The 13,384-nt window shown below is 35.4% G+C and overlaps 1 protein-coding gene and 1 non-coding gene across 2 annotated transcripts; one reads left to right on the forward strand and one right to left on the reverse strand.

Annotated features, from left to right (window-relative positions):
- Positions 1-6,555: 6,555 nt before the first annotated feature.
- On the forward strand, positions 6,556-7,071 carry LOC125369524. Its single transcript, XM_048372293.1, has one exon. It carries the CDS (start codon positions 6,556-6,558, stop codon positions 7,069-7,071), a length of 516 nt encoding a protein of 171 aa, XP_048228250.1.
- Positions 7,072-9,709: 2,638 nt separating this feature from the next.
- On the reverse strand, positions 9,710-9,816 carry LOC125369686. The gene has a single exon (XR_007215362.1). It is a non-coding gene; the product is annotated as a small nucleolar RNA R71 (small nucleolar RNA).
- Between the last annotated feature and the right edge of the window lie 3,568 nt (positions 9,817-13,384).

The following is a 13,384-nucleotide window of genomic DNA, read 5'->3' on the forward strand; positions in this document are numbered from 1 at the left end:
GAACTTCGAATATCTAGGTATCTACAAAATAGCTTCAAAAAAAGGTAAGTTTATGCGCAGTTGTTTAAATACATCAAGAATTTTATCGAACTACTGCTCGACTTGCGCCTGCTTCAACATAGCAGAGTATAAAATTTTGGGCTGGTATTCCCTTAGTGGAATCTTCTTTGCCTCTTTCTTCTCTAGTTGCTTCGCCTTGTTATCTTCAACCTTTTTACTTGAATATACCTACGCATCAATATCATTATTAGAAATAGTAGAAGAACTAGAAATATACTTACCTAACTGCAAAGTGATTGCATTCACATGCTCTTTTGAGTTGGATACTGTATTGCTAGGCTAAGTCCCCCACTACATTTCAACCATCATCTTAGAAATCTGGCCTATTTAATTTTCTACGTTCTGAATAGAAGCCTGTTGATTTCTAAGAGCTGCATCTGTCTGGTGGAATCTGGTCTCTGAAGTGGACACAAACTTCATCAGCAGCTCCTTTAAGTTAGGCTTTTTCTCAGAGGAGACTGAGGTGGGAGAACAGATTATTGTGGCTGCTGATGTAGTCGCTGAAATCCCAGTAGCCCCTGGTTGTTATTGTTCCTCCATCCAAAGTTTGGATGGTTTCTCCATCCTGGATTATAGGTGTTGTTGTACGAGTTGTTTTGCTGTCTAGGCTGACTCCCCATATAGTCCACCTGTTCATGGTTAGATGAAGAAGAGGAAGGAAACATACCTCCTGATATATAGTTGCCACCATAATACGGGCCACCACAAAACTCACAACCTGCTTGAGCTGATTCGACAAGCAGCTGGAGCTTATCAATCTTCTTGGACAACAACTCCACTTGAGCAGCTAAGGCTGCAGTGGCATCCAACTAGTGTACACTCCCCTAACGCCCTATCCTGCTCTTAATATTGTGCCACTGGTAATTATTTATGGCCATCTTCTCTATCAAATTTTGGGCTTGCTCTAGTGTCTTGCTGCTCAGAGAACCACCTCCAACTGCATCTACCATCTACTTAGTAGGCAAATTTAAACAATTATAAAAAGTTTGTACTTGTAACCAGATTAGTAGTCCATGGCGTGGGCAGCATCTAAATAGGTCCTTGTATCTCTCCCAGGTGTCGTACATTGACTAATCATCAAACTGCACAAAAGATTATATGTCATTTCTAAGTTTAGCATTTTTAGAGGGAGGAAAGTACTTAAACATAAATGTTTCGGCCAAAGAATCCCAAGTAGTGATAGTGTTTGGAGGTAGCAACTGTAGCCACTACTTTGCTTTATCCCTAAAAGAAAATGAAAACAAGCGGAGATGAATTGCATCGTTTGTTATCCCATTAATTTTGAAGGTATCACAAATCTCCAAGAAACTTGCTTTATGCGCGTTAGGATCTTCATCTGGCAATTCTCCAAACTGAACCGTTTGCTGAACTATTTGAATCACATTAGGCTTTATTTTAAAATTATTGGCGGCGACAGCAAGTCTCGTAATGCATGTTCGCATCCCCTCCAGCGATGGTCTTGTAAAATCATACATCGCCCGGTTATTCTCATTATTATTGTTTGCATCTGCCATCTCTATTGTAGTGTCTTCTGGTTCACTCTCGTCTACGACTCTTCCAACCTGCCAACAATAATAATAAAGAGGAAAATAAAGAATTAATCACAATCATGAATAATGGTAGAAAAGAAAAATGGAAAATATGAGCAAGTTAGGTATATAAACTAAATTAAAGAAAACAAAAGAAAATTAAGCACAAACATGAATGTAAATGCATGCACCAAATAATAAAATAAGGAAATAAACTAAAGAAAATTGAAACACAAATTCGAACACAAAGAAAACATAAATTCGAACTAATATCAAAATAAAAAAAAAGGACAATGAAGTTGGAAGGTACTTACTTGACAAACGCAATATCCAAAGCCTTCAAGATGACAAATAAGAAGTGAGAGAGTAAGAGAGGAGAGAATTGCTAAAACTAAAGGGAGAGAGCAAACTTTTTTTCCATTTTGAAATGAAGTGGTATATATAGGCAGTGTACGGAACACGGCTGTGTTCACCAACAGGGGCCATGTTCATGAACACGGTATGGATATCGGGCCATGTTAAGCGAATTTAAATGTGCTGACTTACCAACTTCTGAGAACACGCCCGTGTTTATGGAACACGGGAACGTGTTGGGGACACGGTCTGGCATAAATGACCGTGTTGCCTTCTGTGATCGTGTTCATCTTAATTTGATTTTCTTCAATTAAAACACGGTCCGTGTTAATGAACATGGTCTTGAACACGCCCGTGTTGAGCTCCATAAAAATGCAAAACTTGCGATTCTCAGCACTTTCTCACTCTTTCTCACCTGCACAACCAATAAGTCCTCAACTCATACACTCAACATAAATAAAACTTAACAAAAACAAACTGTAAAATCTAATCAAACTAAGTTCACAATGAAAGGGTAAATTATTAAAATTGAAAAATAGAATTTAGGGTGCTTCCCAAAAGCGCTTCTTTTTTATGTGATGAGTCTTCTTAGCTGCATTCATGGTGAAAAGCAAACGGTGGGGATTGATGACCATCCATCATTCTTCCAAGGAAATGGCTTCAAGTATCCGCTTAGAGGGATAATCGTCAATTTCCTCTTCCTGACTATCAAGCCAGCTGCCAGTATGATGGGCAAAACTTGCTCCTCATATAATTGCATGTAGTCATGATGCTGAAGTTTCACCAATTGGAAGGATCGACGGTTGGGCAATTTCTTCAGGAACGTCGATGGTTTTCTCCAGTCCTTGGCTTGGTTCACTTGCTAGATGAAACTCGAGCTTCTCCAAGACTTCTTAATTGGATAACTCGTGCTCATCTTCCATCATCGAAGGGACTTATGAAAAATCCACCAAAAGTTCCTCTAACTGCAACTCAACATCATCAATTGTACATTCCTGTTGGTAGTCTTTCAGATGGATCATGTTTGCCTCTTCATTTTCTGGTTCTATCTCCATGTTCAAAGAGTCGTCCTACACAAAAGCATCATCGTCAAACATAATAGATAACCCAAAAAAATTCTCACTTGAACGCAAAGTGACGGCGCTCAAGTGTTCTTCTGATTCAGTAGCGTTTGATGGAGTTCCCAATTGCTCTTCAGCTAGTAACTTGAAGATTAAGCCTACTTGATGCTCTATGTTCTTAATCGAGGCTTGTTGATCTTCAAGTATCCTCTTTGTTTGTTGGAATCTATCCTCAAGACTTGCAATAAACCTCATAATCAGCTCCTCTGACACTAACTCTTCACCTTGAGTTGATGGTGCAAGATTAGGCTGCTGAAATTCTGGTGGTTCTTGGCCATCTAAGCTCCATCCAAAGGGTGAATGAGTGCTCCACTCTTGATTGTAGGTGCTTCCATAAGAGTCATTTAGCCAACTTCCCGTATAATTCACCTGTTCATAGTTATAAGAACAATGAGCAACATCACTATACAATGGACAATCATTACTCAAATGTAAACCATAACAAAATTCATAAAAAAGTTGAGATGAAAGGATAGGAGTGGAGAGTTGATCCGTAGCCTACAAAACGATTCCACTCGAGCTTCTAAAGATGCACAGGTATCCCAATTTTTAGTACTCTCTTAGTTCTTGATCCCATTTTCCAACGTGTCATACAAAGAGTTTAGCGTTGAACCTCCTTATCATCCACTATCTGAATCATAAACTTAACTAAATAAATATGTACAAACAAAAGAAAATAAATAAATAAATAATAATAAAAACCATAAAATAAAATTAAAAAAATGGCTAAATTAACAAATAGCAAATTTCACTCTAGTTTTCAAACATTCCCCGGCAACGGCGCCAAAAACTTGATGTGTGCTATTTGTGTTAACTACAATCTAAGGCAGTGTACCTATCAATGCAGTCTAGCACTAATGGCGAGTATCAAGGTCGTATTCCTCGGGAAAGTAAAAGCCCAGAGTTCCTCATTTGTTCTTTGTTATATTAACCTAAAATGAGTGATGAATAATTTCTAAACTAACTAATAGCTACAAGCTAAGTTCTAAGGCAGATGCAGGAGTAATTGATAACTAAAATAACCAAGACAAGAAAGCAAACCCAAAGGGAACTTAAACTAGTTGGCAATCAAACAAAAGATAAAGGATTAGTGAGTCTAATTATGCTACCTGTGGATGAATTCTTAACCGAATTAGATTTCTCTCTCGAGATAACCGAATTCCTAAACCTAATAACCTAAAGTTGGAATCTCTTCCTAACGATTGATTCTTAAATTAGCATTAAGCTTTAATCCACCTCTATTAAGCTTTGTTAATTCTTAATCCGGCTAGTTAATTATCCTTATCTCTAAGCGATTATTAACCAGTTCTTGCTATTCAAATTTCCAATTGCCAAATGGACTTCTCAATCACACAAAGCAATCTAAAGACACAATTCACAACATCTCATGAATAATGTATTATCTTATTAATACTGAAAGCAAGAAGAATACAAAACTAACCCAAACAATCCAACAATATAATATCAAGCCAACATAGTAAAGAAATCCCAATGGATTTAATCAATCTAGCTAATCATATTCATTATCAAAATCCACAAAAATTCAATTACAACAATGAGTAAAGGTAGAGAAACTAGATTACACCCTTGCATGAGAGTAAACAGCCTAATTACTCTTGCTCGAATTGAATGGATTCTTGTTCCTCTTGCTTGATTTGGAAACCAATCAACGAACCTCGCCCAATCTTCAATCTTTGAAGGGAATCTGATTGAAACCTTGATCTAAGTCTCCTTTTCCCTTGGTTCCAGCTCAGAAAACCCTTAGAAAGAGAAATATTAGGGTTTGGGATGTTCTCCCCCGCTCTCCTTTCTTTCCTCTTGCTCTTTCTTTTAATTAATTCGTCCTGTCGCCGCAAATATGGCCGTGTTCCTGGCCGTGTTAGGAACACGATTTGGTATTCCTGGCTGTGTTACTCTCTGTGGTCATGCTCCCTAACGCCTCTTCTTCTTTGATGTCTAATGCACCCAAAACGGCCATATTGGTGCCCGCGTTGGGAACACGGCCAATGTTGAAACCAACACGGCCATGTTCAGCTTCCTCATACGCATACTTAGCTTGTTTCGACAGCTTTGACATCCAATTATGCTCTAATTATTCCCTTTATCATTCTTTGACTTCTTTTGGACCTAATGCACACAAACAGACGCATAGGGTGAGTGTTGGGACCAATTCACATCCAAATGTCCATAAAATCAATCTTAAGAACCCCATTTAGATGTGTGTATTTTACACACATCAGGTAGCAAGATTGGTAATTTATAAAATCAACCTTAGAATTCCATCACTTAGGTCCCCTTAGGGTTTGCTTCTTTGTTGTGGTTGTCTTTCGATTGTCAGTTGCTATTTATTCCTTTATTTGCATTCATAATCATTAGTTAATTAATTTAGACTTCCCACACTATATTTCAGACTAAATAACATAGTGAACAGTAGTAACTCTAGGTCCACCCGATCTCTAGGGATACGACTTGATACTCACTAATGCTAGGCCGCATCGATAGGTTCACTGCCTTAGATGTAGGTTGCATAAGTAGCTCATCAGAAGCAAAATACTAAAGTAGCCGAAAGGGTTAACAAAGGAAGAAGGCTCATGGTGTGCCAACCTGGTGATTAGGTTTGGGTGCATTTTCGCAAGGAAAGGTTCCCAAATCAAAGAAAGTCAAAGGTAAGTGCAAGGGGTGATAGACTTGAGAGGATTAAAGAAAATGCTTACAAAATTGATTTCCAAGGTAAGTATAATATGAGTGGCACATTTAATGTTGCCGATTTGAATCCTTTTGATGTAGGTGATGAGCTAGATTCGAGGACAATTCATCCTGAAGAATGACGGAATGATATGGATCGGCCAAGGCTTAAAGATGTTGTTTTGGATGGGCTTGACGACTAGGGCAATAAGAAAGAATCAAGGTAGGATCCATTAATTTTGCCACAAGATCCAATTATTAAGGTCAAGGGCCAAGAAGCTTTAAGAGTCCTTAAATGGCTATATGTAAGAGTGGGCTAACAATGGAAGTCGAATAGAATTCGATCCAAAATAAATTCATAAAGAATGTGCTTTGTTTAATGTTCTTAAAGTCCAAGTGTATGAAGGCTAAATGGGCTTTGTTTAATGTTCTTCAAATCCAAGTTTACAAAGGCTTTATTTAGCTCTTAGTATCCTATTTGGTTAGAAGTTAGAGTTCCTAAGCTTGTAAGGAAACTCATATTAGATTAGATTAGTTAAGTAAGAGTTCTATTCTTCATAGGACTTTGGATATGTCTTTAAAACATGTCAAATTCGTATGCCTTTTCTCAGATTATGATTAATTAAAGTTTTTACTTTCTTTCTAACCAAAATTGCTTACATCTTGTGTTCTTGTTTGAATGCAAAACTTACTTATGAAGGAGTTGATCTATACTTGTAGCATACTTAGAATTGGGGTGCTCAATGGGGTAGCCTTGAACTACCTAACCTTTGGCAGCCTTGAACTACCTAACTTATGATAAGGTGATGTACGCATTGGTGAGAGCTTTAGAGACATGGCAACACTATCTTTGGCCCAAAGAGTTTGTGATTCACACAGATCATGAGTCATTGAAGCATTTGAAAGGGCAAAATAAGCTTAACAAACACCTTGCTAAATGGAGTGAGTTCATTGAGTCCTTTCCATATGTGATCAAATACAAGCAACGTAAAGATAATATGGTTGTGGATGTGTTATCTCGAAAGTATGCATTTCTTTCTACTTTGAATGCCAAATTCCTTGGTCTTGAGCATATTAAAGAGATTTATGAGCATGACTCTGATTTTGGCAATGTGTTTAATGCTTGTGAAAAAGGTGCTTGTGATAAGTTTTATAGACATGATGGGTTTTTGTTTAAAGAAAAACATTTGTGTATTCCCATATGTTCTATGCATGAGGTATTAGTTAGGGAAGGTCATGAGGGTGGTTTAATGAGACACTTTGGAATTGCTAAGACTTTAGATTTTTTGCATGATGTTTTATATTGGCCTAATATGAAATGAGATGTCGCTAGATATTGTGATAGATGCATTGTTTGTAAACAAGCAAAGTCTAAATCGAAACCCTATGGCTTGTATACACCATTGCTCATGCCTAGTTCACCTTAGATTGATATTTCTGTGGATTTTATGCTTGGTTTACATAGGTCTAGGCATGGTAATGATTCCATATATGTTGTTGTTTATAGGTTCTCTAAGATAGCTCATTTCATTCCATGTCATAAAAGTAATGATGCAACATATATTTCTGACTTGTTCTTCAAAGAAATTATGCATCTGCATGGTATGCCTAGAACTATTGTTAGTGATAGGGATGCAAAGTTCTTAAGCTACTTTTGCAAGACATTATGGGGAAAGTTAGGAACTAAGTTATTGTTTTCTACTACATGTCATCCATAAATTGGCGAGCATAAATATAATTGACAAGCTTGACCGGTGTCATTATTGTTTTCTACTAATTTTCTTTCTTCGCATTCCTCTAAGCATTAAATCTGTGCCTATAATTGCCGCTTCCACACACTTTCATATGGCTAAGCATACGGATCAAATCGAAGTTATATAAATACAAGTGTAGACAAAGAACACAAGCGAAAAGAAAGACGTGAGGGATAAGTCTATTGATAGGTCACAAATAGTTATATTTATTATGTTTAATTTCCTTACGATTTGGTTGAATAATGTACTTAATTATGGAAATTATGTTTATTCTGACTTAGGTGATGAAATATCAAGGATGGAGCAAAATCCATCCTAAAGACATGTTTTAAGTCATCATTTTGTCAAAAACCAAGTCTTTTGGAGGAAGTGCATAAATCTGCACAGAAGATCACTGTCGACAAGGCATGACCACGCCTTGACCCATAAGCTCATGAGAAACTCATCAACAAGGCGTGACCACGCCTTGCGTCCCATGAGCTGCTAAAAAATGCAAAGGAGAGCTTCAAAATTTTCAGAGTTTTCATTGTGGTGTACCTATCCCTAGTTAATCTCCTCTATTTTTGGAAGTTTTGGATTAATAGAACTTTCTTTAGGGTTTTAATTTATTTAGATCACTTTTAATCTTATCCTTTCTTATGGGGATAAGATTACATAGGAAGCTTATTTCTTTTTTATAAGGATTCTATTAGGGTTTAGGGTTTTACTTCCTATATAAGGACGACTGGAAGTACCTTTAAACATTCATATTCTTATTCTTCTTCTACTCTCTAGAATTCTTGTGAATTCTTACTCCACCATGAGTGGCTAAGTTTTTAGTTTCTAATTCAAGAGTGAATAAATTCCAATTGTGATTTTGTGAGGCATTGAGCTTAACAGAATTCTTCTTTAATTCAAGTATTCTTATTTTTTATTCTTATTATTTATGAATTAATGATATTGATTGAACTGACGACTCAACTTTGATATTGATTTTTCTATTGCTAAACTTTGAGTTTGTGATCCGTAATTGTCATAAACGATTGACATAAGTAGCAAGGAGCTAGCTCATGTGTGTGTGATTACGGCTTATTCGAATTACATAGCTTGCATGATAGGCTCTATGGGAAATAAAGGAACAAGGTTATTTCAATTGCACTTATCTCAATTAAATTAATGTTGGTTTAGCCATTCTCATTATTCTTAATGCTATCATTAAGTTGATATGGAATGCTATTGTGCCCATTTGACTAATGATAAGTCTTGATTTGGATATTGGGTTTGAGTCAATTGTATTAGGAGAATTACACTTATTGCGGCTTTTTCGAATAAGTAGACTATGTACTTGAATAGAAGAATTGATATTTTAGCCTATGATCATGATTACAATTGGATGGAATTAGCACTCTTGAATTGGAAATTTGTTAAGACTGATTTTTATTTACTTTAATATTCAGCCTTCATTATTTTCTGTTTATTTATGATTTTGATTCAAACATTCAAAAACCCCCGTTTTATTTTACTTTGAGAAGCTATCCACATTGGTTCCTTTGGGATTCGACCTGGTTTCACTATTTCTACAATTTAGTTTAGGAAAATCAGTAATTTATTTTAAAGGGCATCGACAACCCGTTCAAATTTGGCGTCGTTGCCGGGGAGCCTATTTTAGTTTCTCATTGTTTAAATTATTTGTTTATGACTCGTTCTTCTCAAGATATTGATTTGCAGTTTAATCCCTGAAATTGAGAAGACAACGCATCAATTAAGGAAGGAAACTAAGCAAAGAAAAAGTTGTCTCATAGAGGAGTTGGAGATAGCTTCGGCTATTGGTGACACGTCTATCTTTCAAGAAGTTACAGAAAACATGGCGAATAGAACTCTTAAAGAGCTAGTTGCACCAGATTTAAATCAACAACCTTTATGCATTACATTTCCTAATATTGCAGTTGATTTTGAATTAAAATCTGGTTTAATTCACTTACTCCCTTCTTTTCGTGGATGTGCAGGTGAAGATCCTCATAAACACTTGAAAGAATTCCATATTGTATGCTCCGGAATGAAACCACATGGTGTGACCGAAGAGCAAATAAATCTTAGAGCTTTTCCCTTTTCTTTGAAGGATAAAGCAAAGGATTGGCTCTATTATCTACCTTCCGGTTCAATAACAACATGGAACGAGATGAAAAGATTGTTCCTAGACAAGTTTTTCCCTGCAACAAGAGCTGCCAACATCAGAAAAGAAATTTGTGGCATAACACAGTTCACTGGAGAAATGTTGTATGAGTATTGGGAAAGGTTCAAGCAACTGTGTGCTAAATGCCCACATCATCAAATCTCTCCATAACTCCTAATCCAATATTTCTATAAAGGATTATTGCCAATGGATAGGAGCATGATTGATGCAGTAAGTGGTGGAGCTTTGGTAGATAAGACGCCTGAAGAAGCCAAGCAATTAATTTCAAACATGGCCGAAAATTCTCAGCAATTTGGTACAAGGGCTGATGGAGCTACAAGGCGAGTTAATGAGGTAAGCACTAAAAATCTTGAAAATAAAATTTCTGATTTAACTGCTTTGGTTCATCAAATGGCTGTAGGGCAATTACAAATGGCAAAAGTCTGTGGAATATGTTTGTTGCAAGGACATCCCACCGATATGTGTCCAACATTGCAACAAGACTCCATGCAAGAAGCTAACGCTCTAGGCGGATTTACTGGTCAATCTCAAAGGAAGTATGGCCCCTTTTCTAATCATTACAATCCTGGATGGAGAGATCACCCGAATTTGAGCTATGGAAACCAAGGAGGACAACAAAAGTATCCTTCCCAGAATTTCAATAGACAACCTCAAGCTTCTAATTCAGGTATGTCCTTGGAAGATATTGTTCAAAATCTTGCTAAAAATGCTCTTCAATTTCAACAGGAAACAAGGTCAAGCATTCAGAGTTTAGGCAATCAAATTACTAAACTGGCTACATCGGTTAGTAAAGTGGAGGCTCAAAATTCTAGAAAACTACCTTCACAACCACAGATAAATCCAAAGGAGAATGTTAGTGCAATTTTTCTTAGAAGTGGAAAGGAGATTCCTTCAGGGTCGATTCCACTTAAGAAAAGTGAACCGAGCAAGGAAAAGGAAGAAGAAGAAGCTTCCTCTAAAGCATCACGTGGGGTAAAATTCGATCCTCCTCTATCTCTTTCATCTCAGACTCCATTACCTCCTTTTCCTAGTAGATTAGCTAAGCCAAAAGAAGATGAGCAAGAAAAGGAGATCCTGGATACATTTAGGAAGGTGGAGATAAATATCCCATTATTGGATGCTATCAAGCAAATTCCTAAATATGCAAAATTCTTGAAGGAATTATGCACAAACAAAAGAAGGATGAAGGAAAAGGAGAAAGTGGTGGTAAGTAAGAATGTGTCGGCCATCTTGCAAAAGAATATGCCTGAAAAATGCAAGGATCCAGGTATGTTTTCATTACCTTGTGTTATTGGTAATACAAAAATTGAGCATGCCATATTAGATTTAGGAGCTTCCATTAATGTCATGCCATTTTCTATCTATCAAGAATTGAAACTAAATAACTTGCAAAAGACTGGTGTAATGATTTAACTAGCTAATCACTCTTATATTCATCCCCTTGGAGTTGTTGAAGATGTTTTGGTGCAGGTTAATAAGCTCATATTTCCTGTCGACTTTTACATTTTGGAAATGGATGGTAATTCCTCATTAAAATCAACTTCAATTTTATTAGGACGACCATTCATGAAAACTGCTAAGACAAAGATTAATGTAGATGAGGGTACTCTTTCCGTAGAGTTTGATGGAGAGATTGTTAAATTTAAGATTTTTGATGCAATGAAATATCCTAATAATTTACATTACCTTTGCTATATTGATGTAATTAATCCAATTGTGTAGGAAGTATTTGCAAAAGAAAATGTTAGTGATGAGTAAGAATTAGATGCACAATCTAATTTAGAAATGGAAATTAAAAGCTTGGATTCGGATAAAATTTTCAAACTGAATGGTCATAGATTGAAGATCTTCCATGAGGGTGAAATTGCTTTATGTCTCATTAGTTTTCTTTCGGATCACCCCACTTATTTGGATGACTCAAATATTTTATTATTCCGTCGAGCATAACAACGTTAAACAATTGCGCTATTGGGAGGAAACCCAAATACTTGCTTTATTTTTTTAATTTTTTTTTCTTTCACTTAGTTTATTTTGTTTTTATTTTTTAGTTTTTAATTTTTTTAAAAAAAAAAAAAGAAAAAAAAATTTCAATTTTCTTTTCTTTTTTTCTGGCAGGAGACTAATTTCTATAAGGCATGACCACGCCTTGTTCCCAAACATCTCCTGTTCTCTAATAAAAAAAAAGAAAAAAAATTTTCTACTGTTACTCTTATAGAAGCTCGCTTCTTACAAGGCGTGACCACGCCTTGTTTCAAGGTGTCTGCTGTTTTGTTTTGAAAAACTGCACCTCAAAATTACAGAAGCTCGCTTCTTACAAGGCGTGACCACGCCTTGTTTCAAGCTGTCTTCTGTTTCGTTTTGAAAAACTGCACCTCAAAATTACAGAAGCTCGCTTCTTATAAGGCGTGACCACGCCTTACTTCAAACCACTCTTTTTTTTCTTATTATTTTTATTTTTTTTTGTTATTCCTTTTTTTATTATTATTATGTTTTTTGTTTTTTTATTATTTTTATTTAATTTTTTGAATTTTTTTAAAATTTTTTATTTTATTTTATTTTATTTTATTTTTAATTTATTATTATTATTTTTTTTGTGCTTAAAAAAAGAGAGAGAAAAGAAAAGAGAACGTTTTATTTTGTCATAGCCACCAACGTTTTATTTTCTTTTACAGCAGCCATCACTAAAACTTTCTATTTTCACTGGGCGGTTCTACCTCCTTTCCCACCATCACCACTCACTATTCAGTATGAATTGCTCGCAAATCAAGGGAGTTTTATATTTCTTTTCATTTCTTTTGTGAGCCATTTTCTTTTTGATACATTGAGGACAATGTATAGTTTAGGTGTGGGGAGGAATATGATAATTACATGATTTCCTTTTCTTTTTGAATTTTTTTTTATGCTTATAATTAGGTATACTTTAATTCATATGTTCTAATTCTTCTTTTACAACCTTGAGTTTTATTTTGATAACCTGGAATACCATGTAAGTTAGAAATACATTTTTGGTTTGAATTTCAATGCATGAAAGGGGATAAGCATGATTAGTGTTTCTTTAAAACTATCCGAAGGTATCTCATTAGTTTATTGATTGAAAAATGCACAAGACTTGATACAAATGTAAACATTCAAGTGAGCTTTTGAGCCTTAGGGTAGTTCATTATATTTTGCTCTGATTGTTTTTTATGAGTGTTATCAAACTAGTATGATTATTCTAGAACTTGCTTCTGAATTCTTGTTGAGACCATAATTTTGGATTGATGCTTTAATATGATAAGGACAATTAGGATTAACCTATTCTTAGATTCTTAAAATACCTACCCTATTGATTTCCCTTTTAGTTAGCCACTCTGAGCCTGTTTCCCATTTTACTTTTCTTTCTTTAATTTTTAACACATGTTGTTTAACCCAAGACCTTTCGTTTGCTACCTCTATTTTTCTACCCTTGTTCAAGACAAGAAGAAAAGTGTTGCATGATACAAATGAAAAAAAAAAGAGACAAAACAAAGAAAAAAAGAAAAAGAAAAAAAAGAGAGGGAAAGAAAAGGAAAAAAGTGAAAAAAGAAAGTTGATATTTATTCCATTCATGAAAGAGGATAATTGGAGAAGTATTCATCAAATATATTGAACTAAATTATTACATGTTTTTTCTCCAAGATTTTTAGTGCTAATATAAAATGTGGGAATAAATCTCAAAGTTTTTGTAGT

The sequence above is a fragment of the Ricinus communis genome, chromosome 3, assembly GCF_019578655.1.
Source record: "Ricinus communis isolate WT05 ecotype wild-type chromosome 3, ASM1957865v1, whole genome shotgun sequence".
Lineage (NCBI taxonomy): Eukaryota > Viridiplantae > Streptophyta > Magnoliopsida > Malpighiales > Euphorbiaceae > Ricinus > Ricinus communis.

Coding starts and splice junctions, on each gene's coding strand:
- LOC125369524 (XM_048372293.1), top strand. CDS start 6,556: ATGTACGCATTGGTGAGAGCTTTAGAGACATGGCAACACTATCTTTGG.